This window comes from Staurois parvus, unplaced genomic scaffold (assembly GCF_062004578.1).
Source record: "Staurois parvus isolate SC_StPar_1 unplaced genomic scaffold, SC_StPar_1.0 ptg001162l, whole genome shotgun sequence".
In the NCBI taxonomy this organism is placed as follows: Eukaryota; Metazoa; Chordata; class Amphibia; order Anura; family Ranidae; genus Staurois; species Staurois parvus.
The window spans coordinates 121,911-140,947 of NW_028318958.1; the positions used below are offsets into that span (position 1 = coordinate 121,911).

The 19,037-nt window shown below is 41.9% G+C and overlaps 1 protein-coding gene across 2 annotated transcripts in view; it reads left to right on the forward strand.

The window, feature by feature from the left end:
• The window catches only part of LOC149439030 (uncharacterized), a 127,213-nt gene that overhangs the window by 20,906 nt on the left and 87,270 nt on the right, over nt 1-19,037 (forward strand). For both annotated transcript variants that reach the window (XM_089659505.1, XM_089659504.1), the window contains exons 2-5: nt 15,492-15,575; nt 15,680-15,724; nt 16,681-16,842; nt 17,743-17,878. In XM_089659505.1, the coding sequence (XP_089515631.1) occupies nt 15,492-15,575; nt 15,680-15,724; nt 16,681-16,842; nt 17,743-17,878 (427 nt within the window). The remainder of the gene's footprint in view (nt 1-15,491; nt 15,576-15,679; nt 15,725-16,680; nt 16,843-17,742; nt 17,879-19,037) is intronic.

Sequence of the window (19,037 nt, forward strand, 5' to 3'; positions counted from 1 at the left end):
TGCAACTGCTAGAGAAATCAGCTGGGGGTTAATGTCAGCTGTGGGGAAAGGGTGGGTTCTCTACGCATGTGCGAAGCTTGCTGGAGAGACAGCACGAAGCAGAAAATGTCTGAAGCCAGCCAGGGAGACAGAGTGAGAGCGTTGAACAAATTTGGGAATTGAAAAGCAGGGAGTCACACCTGACTTGCCATCTACTAGAGCAGTGGTCTCCAAACTGCAGTCTGAGGGCCAGATGTGGCCCTTTGCTTTTATCTGGCCTTTGGAGTACTATTTCATCTACTGATACCAAAAATTGGGTGTAATTCCCCCCACTTAAACCAATGAAGGGGGGGCACAACTCTTAATGATACCAACGATGGGGCAAAATTCCTCCCAGTGACAAATGATAGGGTCCAATGACATCAGTGATGGGGCAGAAGTCCTCCCGCTGACACCAAAAAATGGGGCATTATTTTTTTTTCCACTGATGTCAGGACCTTTTCTACTCCCGTTGGCCGCAGTCCGACCCTCGTAAAGTCTGAAGGACCGTAAACTGGCCCTTTGTTTAGAAAGCTTGGAGTCCCCTGTACTACAACACCAGCAGAGAGAAGCCAAGCACTCAATTGAGACTCTTTACTGGCAGAGGGAGCAAACAACTATCTGCACTGGGCAACTTATGTAGAGTAGGGATGCACTGAAATTTTGGTGGCCGAAATGTTTCGGGCGAAAACATCCCTTTCGGATATCAGCCGATATGGGGGAAAAAAGCACAGATACAGGTGCCAAAAAAAACCTGCCCCTCGCTGCTACCACCGGCCGCCATTCAGTAGTTCTCAGGCTTACCTGAGAAACCATCAAACGATTTCGGCATTGGGCATAGAGATTAGTGAAGGAAAGATGGCCTCCACTCATCATCTCTATGCCCTTGGAGGACCGGAGTGATGTCACTTCCGGTTCCTCCCCCCCTCCCCCCCCCCCTTTTTTTTTTTTTTTTTTTTTTTTTTTTTTTTTTTTTTGGGCACTAGATCAATGCTTTTTTTTAATCTAAGAACTCATGTACACTGCAGCTGATAAACTCACGTTCAGGGGCTGCTGAAAAAAAACGCTGAGCAGCTCCTAAACTCACCCTAATGTTTTCCTATGTGTCCATGTACACCTTCGTTTACAGGCATTTGAGTTTACAGTTGTTTTCTTGAACACAGAAAACTTGCATTCAGCAGTCGATTTTATTAGTGTTTCAAACGCTAAACGTGGCAAATCGTGTTTATAAGCATTTGCGTCTGAATTTTTTTTTTTAACTCTTCCAGTTTCCTTTGCTGTCCAGAGCCTTTTTTCAATCATGAAAAATGCATGCAAAGCGTATTCAAGGTACTCAGATGGACAAATCACTGAAAACAGGATGTCTCTAGATTGTAAGCTCGAAAGAACAGGGCCCTCGAACCCCTCGTGTATCGTATTGTTATTGTACTGTCGCATGTTCTGTCTCCCTTTACAATGTACAGCGTTGAGCGAACTGTTGGCACTTTATAAATACTGTATAATAATAATAATGTTCCTACCAAGCTTGTCACACATTGTAATGACCAATTCACACCTCAGAACTCTCCCACCCTTGGAAACAAAAGATATATTTATCTCAAATTCCTCATGCAGACCCCCTGCCAGGTGGCCTTAATGACTCTCTCCAGTAGACACCTTTCCCACCCTTGAAAACAAATATAATGTTAATGAGCAATTCACACCTAAGCTAATCTCACCAGATACTGCTGTCTCTGCTTCTACCTTCCCTATTTCTCTGAAACAGTCTGAAATAGTTAATAATTTACCACTTTTCAGTGCATTCTTTAAAAAAAAGCTTCTAAACGCAAACGTGCATAAACACATTATGCAAACGTGGCTAAACATACTTTTTTAAACTAAGTTTTCCAGCAGTCAGTTTCCATCGTTCAGAAGTGTCTTTTGTACATGGGGCCTAATGCTTTCCATTGCAAAGGAGAGATGTGGGGTCTTATTGACTCCACATCTCTCCATAAAGAGGACCTGTCACTAATTATTTCTATCACAAAGGATGCATACATTCCTTGTGATAAGAATAAAAGTGATTAAAACATTTTTTTAAAGGGACAGTGCTAAATAAATGTTTAAAGTGCCCCTGTCCCCCCTACGTGAACACATACGTAGGCGATGCCCACATATGTAAACGGTGTTCAAACCACACACAAGGTATCGCCATGAACGTCAGAGCAAGAGCAATAATTCTCGAACTAGACCTCCTCTGCAACTTTACTAACCTGTAGAAATTTTTAAAGCATCACCCATGAAGATTTTTAAGCATCGCAGTTTCACGCCATTGCACGAGCATGCACAATTTTAAATCATGACATGTTTGGTATCTATTTACTCTCCGTAACATCCTCCTTCCAATTTTACAAAAAATTGGGATATATTTTATTTTTTTTTGTTTTTTTTAATCGGGGTATTTTTTTCCCAAAAAATATATATTCATTTTTAAACACTGCGTGTTTCGTTTTTCGGCCAAGTGCATTTTGAATTTTTGGTTTCAGCACCAGAATTTTCATTTCGGTGCACCACTAATGTAGAGTAATGTGTTTCTGATCAGGTAATCTAGAATAATCCTGTTGTGGATTTCCTTATCATAGGCATGTTGCTTTAAATAGAAAACAGTACACACAGGAGAGGGGGAGGTGGCTTCAGTGCTAGCTGTAACTCCCATATAGGCATACACATAAATTGGGCTTCAGACAAGGATGAAGCAACAATCGGCATAAGTAGAAAATTTGTTAGTTGCTCTTGGCCCGTAGCTCCTGCCGACTGCCACATAACAAGCAGCTTGTTAGGGGGGCATCCAATCAGGCTTGCACCTGAGCGAATGCTCTGTGTGACCATTCACACACTGAGCTGAGCCCCACCCCCACTCTCTCCTCATTGGCTCACTGGCTGGGATCTCAGCCAATGAGGAGGGGGAGCTGAGGCTCCTGTGCTCACCTCTGGATCAAGATGGGGCTCAGGTAAGTATTTGGGGGGGGTGCTGCACACCAAGTTTTTTACCTTAATGCATAGAATGCATGAAGGTAAAATACCTTGAGCCTTACAACCACTTAAATTCTACTTAGGAGGAACATCACTCTCTCAATCAACATGGACTATTTTTAATTCTTATGCTTCTAGCATCAGTAAATGGATAGGAAACTTTTTTTTTAATCAGAGTATAGCATCAAGTCAAACTCTTGGGATATTGATCTGGTCAGTTAAATAGCAGAGGGAGTTGTTAATCCGGTTCAGCTTCTTTGGTGTAAATGAAAGTTAACAGGTGCACTAGATGGACAACAATGAGACGATCCACAAAACAGGAATGGTTTTACAGGTGGAGGCCACTGACATTTTTTTTCCCTACTCATGTTTTCTGACTGTTTTTCACTAGTTTTGCATTTGGCTAGGGTCAGTGTCGCTACTGGTAGCATGAGGCGATTCCTGAACCCTAAAGAGGTTGACAGGCAGTCCAAATCCTCCAGGATGGCACATCAATATGTGCCATTGCTAGAAAGTTATCTGTGTCTCCCAGAACAGTCTCAAGAGCATGAAGGAGATTCCAGGAGACAGACAGTTACTCTAAGAGAGATGGACAGGGCTGTAGAAGGTCCTTAACCCATCAGTAGGACCAGTATCTGCTCCTTTGTGAAAGGAGGAACAGGATGAGTACTGCCAGAGTCCTACAAGATGACCTCCAACAGGTTAGTAGTGTGAATGTCTCTGACCAAGCAATCAGAAACCAACATCATGAGGGTGGCCTGTGGGATCTGTGCTCTCTGCCAGGCACCATAGAGCTCAATTGACATTTGCCATTGAGCATCAGAATTGGCAGGTCCACCACTAGCGCCCTGTGCTTTTCTCAGATAAGAGCAGGTTCACCCTGAGCACAGGTGAACAGACGTGAAAGGGTCTGGAGAAGTCGTGGAGAACGTTATGCTGCCTGTAACATCGTTCAGCATTACTGTTTTGGTGGTGGGTCAGTGATGGTCTGGGGAGGCATATCCATGGAGAGACGCATCAGACCTCTACAGGCCAGACAATGGCACCCTGACTGCCATTAGTTAACAGGATAAAATTCTTGGACCCATTGTCAGACCCTACACTGGTGCAGTGGGTCCTGGGTTCCTCCTGGTGCACGACAATGCATAGCCTCATGTGGCGTGAGTATGCAGGCAGTTCCTTGAGGATGAAGGAGTTGTTACCATTTAATTGCCCCCACGCTTGCCTGACCTAAATCCAATAGAACACCTCTGAGATATCATGTTTCGGTCCATCTGACGCTGCCAGGTTGCATCTCAAAGTCCAGGCGCTCAGTGATGGCCAAGTCCAGATCTGGGATGAAATACCCCAGGACACCAACCATCGTCTCACTAGGAGCATGCCTTGACATTTTTCAGGCATGCATATACAAGCATGTGGGGGCCATACAAACTACGGAATACCATTTTGAGTTGCTGCAATGAAATTTCAGCAAAATGGACTAGCCTGCTTCACCATTTTTTTTTTTTTTTTTTAACTTATGATTTTCTGGGTGTCTTTGAATTCAGTCCTCTGTAGGCTGATCATTTTAATTTCCATGAAACGATGGGGCATCCTTACGTTCCATATCAGTATAGATATCCAGCATATTTTTTCCCTATTGAGATCTGATGTGTTTTCAAAGTGTTCCTTTAATTTCTATAAGCAGTGTATGTAATATATACGTGTGTTAAACTTTTTATAGATTTCTACTGTTACTTCCTGGTTTCCATGTCTAGTCAAATTGTCATACATGCCAGCAATTTTCAGGATTGAATGGGGGGGTTGTCAGCTCAGCCAATGCCTTAGCTAAGGGCAGATGGATTTCAGGAAATAGCTGCTACATTAATCATCTGCCCTTTCTCAACATGGCCAGTGCTGGAAATGCTAGAGGGTGTCTTTCAAAGTGATTTCTCAGCAAAATAAAGCATGGAGACGTGGAGGGATGGGTGAGTTTGCTCTGAATATTAACAATGAATGAAATGGCATTTTTAGTTTGAGGTGCTGAGATGCAGTGTAGTTCCACTTTAAGTGCTTCATCACGTGGTCCTCTGAGGGATTAAAAAAAATTATTCAGTTGTCATGATATTGCTTTAAGTCATTAGGAATTGTAATTGCTTTCTTTTACCATGCTGACTCATGAAGTACTTTTGCTTGGCCTATTTCAAAATTTACATTTCCTAGGTTAACAGCTTGAATATGTAGATACTTCCTTCCCTTCCAGGAAAATGTCTTAACGAAAGCAAAATTAATCCCAAAAGCAAACATTTCTTATACTGCAATTTACCAATTCTTATATGTGGTGGCTGCATTGCAGTGTGGAATGCATCCCACCATGGGTAGTTTTCCTCTTTGCATTTTAACCACTTGCCCTCCAGAGGATTTACCCCCTTCCTATCCAGGCTATTTTGTGCTACGACGCTTCGTTACTTTAACTGAATTGCGCAGTCATGCAACACTACACCCAAATAAAATTTACGTTCTTTCCCCCCCCCCACAAATGGAGCCCTCTTTCGGTGGTATTTGATCGTCTGTGTGTTTATTTTTGGCGCTATAAACGAAAAAAGACAGACAATTTAAAAAAAATATATATTTTTGACTTTTTGCTATTAAACATGTTCACTAAAAAAAAATCAAATTTCTTCATAAATTTTGGGCAAAATGTATTCTGCTACATGTCTTTGCTACAAAAAAAATTCCAATATGTGTAAATTAATATGCTTTATGTGAAGGTTATAGCGTTTACAAATGGCGGTATATAGACTGGAATTTTTTTTATTACTAGTAATGGTGGCGATCAGCGACTTATAGCGGGACTGTGGCGGGCATTCTGACACTGAGGGGAACTAACTTGGTGTCACTGACATCCCTAGTGGCACTAATAGTGATCAGTGCTAATAAAAAGCACTGACAATGTACTAATGGCACTGGGCAGGAAGGGGTAAACGTGGGCTGTTCAAAGGGTTCACTGTTTCACATTATGTGCTGTGTGTGCTTTCAACTGTAAGCACACAGCTTTGTATGGCTCTGCTATGCAGACTGTCAGCTTTAATGTGAGGGTATTTACATCCAAATCAGGTGAAGGTGTAGGAATTACAACAGTTGCATATGTGCCTCCCATATGGGACAATTGGCTTCTCAGCTGTTCCATGGCCAGGTGTGTGTTATTCCCTCATTATCCCAATTACAATGAGCAGATAAAAGGTCCAGAGTTCATTTCAAGTGTGCTATTTTGCATTTGGAATCTGTTGCTGTCAACTCTAAAGGTGAGATCCAAAGAGCTGTCACTATCAGTGAAACAAGCCATCATTAGGCTGAAAAAACAAAACAAACTCATCCGAGAGATAGCAAAAACATTAGGCGCGGCCAAAACAACTGTTTGGAACATTCTTAAAAAGAAGGAAGGCACCGGTGAGCTCAGGAACACCAAAAGACCCGGAAGACCACGGAAAACAACTGTGGTGGATGACCGAATAATTCTTTCCCTGGTGAAGAAAACACCCTTCACAACAGTTGGCCAGATCAAGAACACTCTCCAGGAGGTAGGTGTATGTGTGTCAAAGTCAACAATCAAGAGAAGACTTCACCAGAGTGAATACAGAGGGTTCACCACAATATGTAAACCATTGGTGAGCCTCAAAAACAGGAAGGCCAGATTAGAGTTTTCCAAACGACATCTAAAAAAGCCTTCACAGTTCTGGAACAACATCCTATGGACAGATGAGACCAAGATCAACTTGTACCAGAGTGATGGGAAGAGAAGGAAAGGAACTGCTCATGATCCTAAGCATACCACCTCATCAGTGAAGCATGGTGGTGGTAGTGTCATGGCGTGGGCATGTATGGCTGCCAATGGAACTGGTTCTCTTGTATTTATTGATGATGTGACTGCTGACAAAAGCAGCAGGATGAATTCTGAAGTGTTTTGGGCAATATTATCTGCTCATATTCAGCCAAATGCTTCAGAACTCATTGGACGCCGCTTCACAGTGCAGATGGACAATGACCCAAAGCAGACTGCAAAAGCAACCAAAGAGTTTTTTAAAGGAAAGGAGTGGAATGTTATGCAATGGCCAAGTCAATCACCTGACCTGAATCCGATTGAGCATGCATTTCACTTGCTGAAGACAAAACTGAAGGGAAAATGCCCCAAGAACAAGCAGGAACAGAGCATCACCAGGGATGAAACCCAGCGTCTGGTGATGTCTATGCATTCCAGACTTCAGGCTGTAATTGACTGCAAAGGATTTGCAACCAAGTATTAAAAAGTGAAAGTTTGATTTATGATCATTATTCTGTCCCATTACTTTTGGTCCCTTAACAAGTGGGAGGCACATATGCAAACTGTTGTAATTCCTATACCGTTCACCTGATTTGGATGTAAATACCCTCAAATTAAAGCTAACAGTCTGCAGTTAAAGCACATCTTGTTTGTTTCATTTCAAATCCATTGTGGTGATGTATAGAGCCAAAAATGTTAGAATTGTGTCGATGTCCCAATATTTATGGACCTAACTGTGTGTATGTATGTATATGTGTGTATATATACATCCACCAGCTCCGTGATGTGGAAGAGGACTCCAGTGGAAACCAGTGAAGCTCTGGTGAACTCCATGCCTAAGCGGGTTAAGGCAGTGCTGGAAAATAATGGTGGCCACACACCATATTGACACTTTGGGCCCAGTTTGGACATTGTCACTTTGGGGTGTACTCTTTTGTTGCCAGCGGTTTACACATTAATGGCTGTGTGTTGAGTTATTTTGAGGGGACAGCAAATTTACATGTTATACAAGCTGTGCACTCACTACGTCACATTGTAGCAAAGTGTCATTTCTTCATTGTTGTCACATGAATAGATAGAATCAAATATTTACAAACGTGGTGTGTACTCACTTCTGTGAGATACTGTATATAATGTATGTATTTGTGTGTTTGTGTGTGTGTGTATGTGTGTATATATGTATATATATATATATATATATATATATATATGTATATGTATGTGTGTATATATATATATATATATATATATAATATATATATATTGTGTGTATGTGTGTATATATGTGTGTATGTGTGTGTGTGTATGTATATATATATATATATATATATATATATATATATATATATATATATATATATATATATATATATATATACTTTGCCTTGCATTTCTAGTGTAAGCTGAATGGGTTGTTTTACAAGGTACGGTATCACATGCTTTGGGCATCCATAATTCATGTAGTGTTGCTATAGCTAGTATCTGCCTTGTTGAATATATAGACTGCTGGGCAAATACAGCTCTCTTTTCAGGTACATGCTGCCTACATTTTGAGGTTTTTGTGAGTCCTTGGAAGGTCATTTTAATGTTGTTCTAGGATGCCTTGAGCTGCTAGGTCAACTCTTTTTACTTTCCCATAGAGACCTTCATAGTTTACAACACTGCCCCTAAGAGTGTTGGCCACTAGCCCAGTCCAATTACTCTCCAAGTAATAGTCACCTTCTCAACAAGCCAATTCCTTATGTCTTTCACCTCTGCAATCATCAATGCTTTTTGCAGACATGCACATTTCTAATATATATTATGTAGTGGTCTTGGTTAGAACTGCACTCACTATTGTGTGCTATCCTTAGAGAATCCCTTCATGGGGTATTCACCCATAATAGCAGCATGGGGGGGCAAGGCAATACAAATTTGTGATGCTTTACTGTGGTGACTATACCACTTGTGCTCCTGAATATTTTAGCCCTTCATAACCAGGCAATTTTTTTTTGCTATTCGGCACTGTGCTACTTTAACTGGCAATTGCACGGTCATGCAACACTGTGACCAAATTTACATTTTTTTCCCCACACAAATAGCTTTCTTTTGATCACGACTGGTTTATTTATTGTGGGAACTGACTGCCACTGACTGTAATAATGCAGTCAGTGGCAGTCAGTTCCCACAGATAGTGATTAGTGCTAAAAATATACACTGTCACTGTATTAATGACACTGGCTGGAAAGGAGTTAACATCTAGGGGCAATCAAAGGGTTAGTTGTGTGCCTTTTTTTTTTTTTTCTTCCTTCCCTTTTTGCAGGGAAAAGAAACTAGGTGATCTTGCCCTGTGTTTTGTCAGCAAAGGGCTCTAGGCTGTGATTTGACATAGGTAATCGGTAGGTCCCAGCCATGAATCATTGGCCGGGAACTGCTGACAAACTCCCGCTGTGTCAAATCTCAGTGGGATTTGGCTGGCGGGGTGTGCATACCCTAAACCTGGAAACAAGCAGTGACATACAGGTACATCGCTGTGCCTGTAGGAGCTGCCCCCTCATATATGCAAGCAGTTGAAACTAATTCATAAAAGCCTGGCAACAGCTTTGATAGGAGTTCAGATACATGTAACGAATGCAAGTAGTTCTAATTTACACTACTTTAAGAATCTCTTGCTATGGCTGCTATAAATTAAAACCGAATCACCAATTTGCAGATTAGGAAACTGACCGTAAGACCAGCTCTGTTTGCGTACAGAGAGGCACCTGTATTTATAATGGGTCATGTATGTGCTGGGAATGAATGTGACTACTTCCTGCTTAGAGTTGGTGAATTGCTAGCACCAGAGACTGACACAGTCTGCCATTTTGTTAAGAGTAGCCATGTTATTCCCTCATTCTTCCCCCCTCACTCTGAAAGGCACAGTGACAGATGTGTGTGTGTGTGTGTTAAAAGTGTCACAGGCCAGATCCTAGCAGGGAGCCACAAGGTGCCTCACTGTCCCAAGAACTGTGCCATTTCACACCTCGGAAAAGATAAGGCAAACTTTCCCAAGAGTTGAGAGAGATTCCAACCTCATAAAACTTAACTCAGCGTAGGTGACAGAATCAGATAACCTCGGTTAAAACCATTTTTCCCCTATGTCTCATATCTTGGAATATGAGAAACTTACATAAAAACCGAACATATCGTCAGATGGACGATGAGCAGGTGAACAGTTTGATGGTTCACCCGCCTTGTCTTGGACACACAGGAAAGCAGAAAAATAGATCTCGTGAACCGTTTAGTGTACACTTTCATAATTCATATCTAATCAGTCTTCAGACTTGTCTGCATAATAATCTACCCGCGGGTTGAATGTCACTTGTGCAGATGAAAAGTTATGGGCCAAATATGAGTTATGGGAGATTTTTGCTCTAATTGAAGCATCCACCCATCTCTCCACGCCCTAAGCGGAGATTGGTCCTTGACTGCAGAGCCACCCCCCGCTGGGGACTACAAAACCTGCTGTCAGGCCTAAGATTAAGAAGTTGAAGATGTCTCCCATTTTTAACATCAATACCACCTGGGGAGACACGTGCCCTCTTGCTCTGTAACTTGAATCTGCTAACCCAGGACTTTGGCAAGTACCTTAACCCTTTCACCTCTCTCTGATATCTCTTTGCTGTGCTATGGTTCCTTGTATATTTATATATGTTTCTTCGTTACATCTTGTTTCTGTAAATATTTTTATTGCACCCGTTTTGGCCTTTTAGTAATAAATCTTTCTTTCTGAAAGTGTTGAACGGTTTCTATAGCTCTGTATTGCAATTTACGAATCCGTGCCTCTAAAGAGAACACTACAGTTTGTTTAACCCTCTGTATAACAGGCCTGTGTTATGACCGTTTTATACAGACTATTATCTCAATCATTATAGTGTTATAGCTGATAACGCCGAGTTTACTCTTTCTCTGTACAAAAAGGAGGTAGTGGCAGTGTGAAGGGTTAATTGTGTAAATAACCTGACCCAGTAACAATCGCCCAGGCTGCCGGTACATCGATTGTGGTCCGTTAGCTGGAAAATCGTTGTGCAGGGTGCAGCTGGGTGTGACATTGTTACGCACTACACGTCGCGGTTTTAGATCGGCTAGTCCTTCGGTCACGAGTTTGGGCGAGAAGGACTGGGGTCTGACGCCACGATCGTGACATATTGGACGTCGCGATCGTGGGATTGCCACATGTTGGTGGCGGCGATCTTGCGATCGTGACATATTGGTGGCAGCGATCGTGACAATCATGGGTCATGTATGTGCTGGGAATGAATGTGACTACTTCCTGCTCAGAGTTGGTGAATTGCTAGTTGCCTAGCAACCAGTGATACATCCCCAACCCCATTCAGCTACTGCCTTGTATTTTCCCTGGCCAGAAGCTGAAAAGAAACAAAGGGGTGGGAAAAGCACGTGTGAATGGCAGCTCAGTAGTTGAACCTACAGCACAGCAGCCTTCGGCAGCGTGCCTGTTCAAATATTTGGACGCCTGTTACAATGAGGTGACTTGCTACATAGGTATCTGGCCTTGGCTACTCCAATTACTAAGGTTACAGGCCTGTTGACCCTCAGCAAGCAACAGCATTGTGCAGACAGAAAGGTGGGAGGAAGGATGATAGGGTGGACTCAGTAAATCCCATTGTCCAATAGGAAGGCCCTCCTGTATTGTTTGTTGTAAAACTGCTTCCTAAGGGTCAGCTTGCCTGTCATCTGGTATTTTTGGGAATACAATCCTTTGATTCCTTTTTATTCCTTTAGGAATTTTCAGCAGTCATTTCTGGTTTGCGGGGTACTCCCTGGTTTAGATGGTTTGGGACGCACACAAGGGTGCTTTCCTTCCGATGCTGTTCCGTATGCCCAGTTTCACTCCAGTTCTCTACAGCTCAGTACCTTTTTTGGTATGGGGCAAACGCCAGGAATCCTTGGATCTGCCGATGCCTAGACTAGGCTGACCCTGGAATGGTTTTGTGCGCAAATGCTGGAAATTCTTGCCTTCTGATGACTTGGAAGGTGTTGATGACAGATTCCAGCTTGTGTAAGAGAATGTGGTTGTCCGAGGAGCAACGGTTGCCAGTCAACATCCTGGCACTTTGGGCGATTCGGCTAGCCCTCCCACAGCTGGTCAGCTACAAGAATGTAGTATGTGGACATCACAAATCTCTTGGCAGCCAAGCAGATTGGGCAGACTTGATCTTGTTAGCATTGATCTTCCATCCTGCTTTATGGTCGCTGGCTTTGACAGGGATGTTTGTAGCCCTGAGAAGGGTAGGAATTGAAATAAAAAAGTCAACCTCTGTGAACATGTACATGGAAGGTTTTTTTCACCTAGTGTGAGGCTTGCAAGTTTCCGCCCTAAAAATGTTGTGGGCTGCTTTTTGGCTTTTCTCCAGTTTGGTTTGCAGATGACTCTGTGGCTTAAAGTACCATCGGAGGAGCAGATTTAGGATTTGGCTATTTTGTTCCAGAGACTTGTCATGTCTTTTTCTTTGGTAAAAGCCTTTGTGCAGGGTGTCACATAGATTATTCTGCCCCTGCGGTCCCTTTTGTCTCAATGAAACTTTTTAAAGTGGATCTCCAGTCAAATCTGAAAACAAAGTCAGCAGCGGCAAAAATTGTAGCTGCTAACCTTTAACCAATTGGCGACCGCAGATAGCCGAATGACGACTTCACTGCGGCCGGCCAGTTCTGGGAGGGCGTCATATGACATCCTCCCAGAAAGCGCTCGCCCCCGGCGATCTCTGTGATAGCTCTGTCCTACGGACACAGCTGATCACGTGATGTAGTAAAAGGCCAATCACAGCAGCCTTTTACCACGTGATCAGCCGTGTCCAATGACACAGCAGATCACCGGTAAATGCAGTTGCCGGTTATCGGCTGCACTTTCCTTGTGCTGTGTGAGGAGAGTACTGCCAATAACTGGCAATTGTCAGAGGACGGACTGGCACCGATCATCAGGGCACCGATGATCAGTGCCCAGCAGTACCGCCCGTCAATGTTGCCTATCAGTGCCCATCATTGCATATCAGTGCAGCATCATCAGTGCCAGCTCATCACTGCAGCCTCAACACACATCAGTGAAGGAGAAAAATGACCAGTTTGCAAAATTCTTTAATAGAAAAAAAATAAACTTCTTTTTTTTTTTAAATTTGTGCTTTTTTTGTTTATGGTGCAAAAAATAAAACACCGAGCAGCAAGTAAATACCACCAAAAGAGCTTTATTTGTGTGCAAAAAAAGATAAAAATGTAATATGGGTACGGTATTGCATGACCTCGCAATTGTCATTCAAAGTGCGAAACGAAGGGGGTATAAGTGCCCGGTAGGCAAGTGGTTAAGAAAACCAGCCTCTCGCCTGTCCTACAATCCAGCAGTGTGTTCCTCTCTCTCCGGTGCCAGCATCTTAAGTGTTGGCACTCGACTGTGACAGCTTGCGGCTTCACACTTCCCACTGCACAACTTGCAAGTAGAGCTGCGCCTTTTGAATGGTCCCATAGTCTTCTGGGACCTGTCACCAGTGCTGTCTTGCAACACAGAACCATCGCCCAACATAACCCCTCCCTCCAGGTGCCCCTACCCTCTTCCATCTTACACCACTGCTCCCCACCCCTAGGCAACAGGAACCCCCTCCCCCAGCATGTACAAAGTGTTTGGTTTTTTTTGTTTTTTTTTTACCTGGTGGATGGACATGGCTCTGCAAATGTTGGTTATAGTGAAAGGTTTTGCAGGCTGCTTTTGTAATCGGGGTTTCCCTGTTCTGGTCTTGGGTTTGTTGGCCTTATGTTGCCCACTCTTCAGGTTCAGCGCTTCCAGACATATGGACACTGATGTCATACAGGATTCAGTTTTGTTCAGAGAACAAAGGAGAGTGATGCAGATGAGGGCTTTGGATTTATAATTTGTAAAGGATAATGAAACCAAAAGAATTTGGGTCTTGGTGAGGCACCATGGTATTCATCAATCAGCTCTTTTCTGTTTTTGGTTTAATAAAGTTTGAAATTGATGTCTTGTGTGTTTGAAAATCTGGCAGCAGCAACTGTTGTTCATGAGTTTTTACATAATGACCAGTTTACTTTATCATGTCAGTGTCCATTAAGGGTAAAGTACACTCTTAACAGCTTCCCCGCCACCCTATAGCAGATATACTGCTACAGGGCGGCAGGGGTGCGCAAAATCGTGTATATATGCACGTGATTTTGCATCTCCAGGTAGGGGGTGCGTGCGCGAGCGAGCCACAGTTGTCAATCACCGGGTCCGACCAGTGATTACCGGGCATCTCCGACGGGGAGGAAGACTGTTTTGTTTACGAACAGTCTCCTGCCCTTTCGGCTTAGCACAGCCATCCAGAGCAGTGTGCTTACAGTGAAGCATCCCGCCCCCTAGTAAAGCACTCCCTACACATAGTTAACACTTTGATCGCCCCTCATATTAACCCCTTCCTGCCCAGTGCCATTAGTAGAGTGTCAGTGCTTTTTTTTTTTTTATTAGCACTGATCTCTGTATTGGTGTCACTGGGGTTGTCAGTGACACCAAGTCAGTGTCGGAATGTCCGCCGCAGTCCCGCTAAAGGTCTCTGATTGCCACCATTACTAGTAAGAAAAAAAAAAAATCTATACCGCCATTTGTAAACGCTATAACGTTCACATAAACCAATTAAATTACACGTATTGGGATTTTTTTTTTCTTTCTGATCATTCATACATATACATATATATATATATATATATATATATATATATATATATATATATATATATAGTTTTTTTTTCTTTTCCCCTAAAAATTGTCGCTTTTTTTTTTTGAATAGCGCAAAAAAACAAAAAAAAAACTCACAGGCAATCACATACAACCGAAAACAGTTTGATTTGTTGGAAAGAGAGAACATTAATTTCGTTTGGGTGCAGCGTTGCATGACCGCACAATTGTCAGTTAAAGTAACGCAAAAAATGGCCTGGTCAGGAAGGGGGGTAAATCCTCAGGAGGGTAAGTGGTTAAAGCCTATTACACTCAAACACCCACCCACCTTGTTCATACTTGCCTTCATGGTACTCTGCCATAACGCCTTCCTCTGTTGCAGCTGAGAAAAATACAAGTCATCTTGTGTTGACGTTTACATGGCTCAATGGTGTAACCTCCTCAGGCCATGTGGTAGTGTTTTAAGACCAATCACTAGGCCCAATGCATTATTTCACTTGCTGTTTTATACCCAGAAGCACAGAGCAGCAGAGGAGTATTGTGAAGAGGAGTATAATTGGGTAACAGTCCAAGCTTTAGAGAAACCAGGTCACTTGGCCCTAAGTAAGCAAGGTGACTGGATCTCACTAACATTGTCCAGATACTGGTGATCCCTGGTGTTCGAAGAGATGTAGTTCTCTGGACATGGGTATTGGTTCTATGTAAAGGAAATCTTACTAAACTGAAGTTCTTAAACGCCACTGTTGGCTGATGCATTAAAACGTTCAGTGCGGGGGAGTGCACTCTTGTTGACAGAACTTTCATGTTTAACAAATCTTGATAATGATTTTTAAAGTTTGAGTAAAAGTATAATGTGCTTGCTTTAGAAATGATTATTTTAATGAGTTAATTGAAACTTAAGTTTTGCAGGCAAAATGAGATTTTTTTTCTTGAGTTCATTGTTGTAACTTTTTTTTTTTTCCTTTTTAGCTCTTTTCGCTCATGGACATGAAGCCTCCAATTTCTCGTGCAAAGATGATTTTGATCACAAAGGCTGCTATAAAGGCTATAAAGGTAAAATGGGTGTATTCGTGGCTGCTATTCTTGATTGTTAAACTGAGGGTTGTTTTTTATATTTTGCTCATTTTTCATTTCTTTCTATTTTTCCCCCCCCCTAGCTTTACAAACATGTAGTCCAAATTGTGGAAAAATTTATTAAGAAGGTGAGTTTCTATGAGTTTGGTTTTATTTCCTACCTTCTTTTGTGGACTCTGCACCGCTTAACCTATTGAAGTGTGCTCTTAAAGTATACCTGTAATAGGAGAAGTATTAATGCTGCCATTTCTAGCCTTTTTATGAAAATGCTAATTGCCTGGCTTCAGTACTTTTTTTAAATCACAAAATGGGAACAAGTATGCTGTACATGAGGGTAATTTTTTTTAAAGGAAAGGTCAGCAATAATTTCCACATAATTTTCTTGTGAACCTAAGTGTCAGTTTATCCAGCACATATATTTGCATTGTTAGTGTGGTAAATCACAAATTAACTTCATATATCTGTTAGATCCCCAGTAGCAAGTTGTCACAGTTCATCCCAGCTTGGACAGCTACTACAAAGTCAGACGTCTGAGGCATCTTCAGCTGCATAAACAGCACTTTTTTTGTTCTAGCAGCAACAATGCTAAAAGGAAAGGTTTCAAGAAATATACAGGGCTGTGCTTGCCTTAATGGCATAACAGGTCATGGCCTAGGACATTAAGGGAAACAGGTGGCAACACCAAGCCAACATTTTCAAAACTGTTTCCTATTGTCACTTCTCCACCAGAAATATCTAGAGATGGACAAAGTCAGCAAGAGAATTCTTGGGAGATGGTGAAAGGACCTTTTTTTGGAAAAGGCCATCTCACACTCGATTGGTGGTCTGTACAGCTGTATAGTTCTGCATATTAACGTGCCACTTGCTGTGTCTAGTAAAAAGCACATTATAGTAGCAATTTTTACTAAAATAGAATGACACAAGGCGGTGGGACTTGTTCAAAAGGACATTAACATTCAGTTGTAATACGGCCCTAGATATATGAAGCTGGTGGGTGATTTACTCTCCAACCTACCTACTGAAATTGTGTGGAGAAAGTTTAGTGTAAGCTTTATTAACGATCTCTTCTGAATTTTCTTTTCAGTGTAAACCTGAATACAAGGTCCCAGGATTGTATGTAATTGATTCAATAGTTCGTCAGTCTCGTCATCAGTTTGGAATTGATAAAGATGTATTTGGTCCAAGATTTACTAAGAACCTAACGGCAACTTTCCAATGTTTGTATCTCTGTCCAGAGGAAGATAAGGTAGTAGACGTCATTGTTTTCATATAGTTTCAGGGGTGGTACTTGTCTTATTTCATTAATTGTAGTGTGTGTGCGCACATGACTTGGGTGCCTTCCTCCTCACAGTGCTATAAAACATGTCTTGAGGAGAGAGAGTATGTAGGCTTGTGTAGATTTGCAAGATTTGGAGTTCTGACCATCTTGATCTGTATGTTCCAGGTCAGAGTCTGAGTATTAAAATTGGGGATTGCCCTGTAGCTACATATTTAGGAAGTTGGCATTCACTGTTCTTATTTCCCCAATATAGGTTTCCTTTGTGTGTCAAGAGTTTTTGGAGGTTGTCTCTTGACTCTTAAATAACCAATGTAATAAATGCTCACTGGTTTCATGGCTGTCAGTTGAGCTCTGCTTTGCTCACATTGATAGAATGCCTCTAATGAATAGGGAATGATAAGTGTAACCTGGTTGTAAACCTTTGAAGTAATTTATTTTATGCTTACTTAAAGATTAACTTTTTTGGTCAGCAGCTACAAGTACTGTAACTGCTGACTTTTAAAATCTGGTATTTGCCAGTGCTGGTTCTTCTTACCTCTGCGAGTCTCCGGCGCCACCATCTTGAATATGGGGGCAAACTTGTACAACGCTTTGTCAACCGTCCTGCAGTTTCCTAGGATATGTGAAGAAGGAAAGAGGCCAGGGCTTAGGCAGCATCATCCTCGCCTAGCCGAGGATTGTGGGATCCAGTACCGATTTAGGTCGGTACTCAAGTGGTCTATCAGGACAGTGTATGAGAACATAGTAACAACAAATAAAGTGGCAGTTTTTTAGATTTTAAGCATCTTTCACTGTTAACGATTCTGGCTTCAGACTACCAACAAAATGGTAGAATTTTTGTAACTAAATTTTCAACCATCTTTCCAGAGTAAGATTGTCCGCGTTTTGAACTTGTGGCAAAAAAATGGAGTATTTAAAATTGAGATCATACAGCCATTGCTGGATATGGCAGCAGGTTCCGCACCTCCTGAATTACTGGCAGATAATTCCGCTAATGAAGAAGGTAGGACTTTTTAATATCTCTATCTATCCTATCCATCCTCTGAATATCTATATGTTTAAAATACATTTTTTATCTAAACCTGATTTGACCCTTGCATGAGTTTAGAGTTTTATATGTTTAAACAATCAAGAGTTTGTCATTGCATAATCATTAATCATGTTAACACTACTGTATAAAGTATATTTAAAATGTCAAGTTTTTTGCATTAAATCGGGAAAAATTTATTTTGTATAATGTTAACAGCAAAAGTTTAGTTTTGCACAGATTGGGAAAACCAGTTTTGATACCCAAAGGGCTTTTATTGCTATCATATTTCTATAGTCAGCGTTTATATTTGCTAAAGCTGAATGCAGTGCTAAAGTGTAATATTTTAATCAGACAGGACTCGTAGGCTGCTACTCTCAGGTGACTGGTAAAGCTCTTGGCTGTACCCCACTCCATGAGATCCCTTCTTCCTCTTCCTTTTTTTTTTTTTTTTTTTTTTTTTTCTTTTCCATGACGAGGCACAGGAAGTCTTAGACCTTTGGATCACACAGCCTCCTACAGTGGGGAAAATAATGATTTGATCCCCTGCAGATTTTCCATGTTTGCCCACTTACAAAGAAATGAAGTTTTTGATCCCCAAGCAAAACATGACTTGGTGGAAAAACCCTTGTTGGCAAGCACAGAGGTACGATGTTTCTTGTAGTTGGTTACCAGATTTGCAAACATCTCAGGAGGGATTTAGGTCCATTCTTTTACAGGTCTTCTCTAAATCCTTGAGGTTTCTTGGCTGTCGCTTGGCAATTCGAAGTTTCAGCTCCCTCCATAAGTTTTCTATAGGATTAAGGTCTGGATACAGGCTAGGCCACTCAATGACCTTAATGTGCTTCTTCTTCAGCCACTCCTTTTGTTGCCTTGGAATTATGTTTCGGGTAATTGTCATGTTGGAAGACCCATCCACGACCCATCTTCAGTGTTCTGGCTTAGGGAAGAAGGTTCTCATTCATAATTTTACAATACATGGCCCCTTCCATTGGTCATTCAGTGCGGAAAGTCGGCCTGTATTTTAAGCAGAGAAACCATCCCAAGGCATAATGTTTCCATCTCGGTGCTTCACTGTAGGGATGTTGTTCCTAGCGTCATAGTCAGCTTTTTTTTCTTCCTCCAAACACAGCGA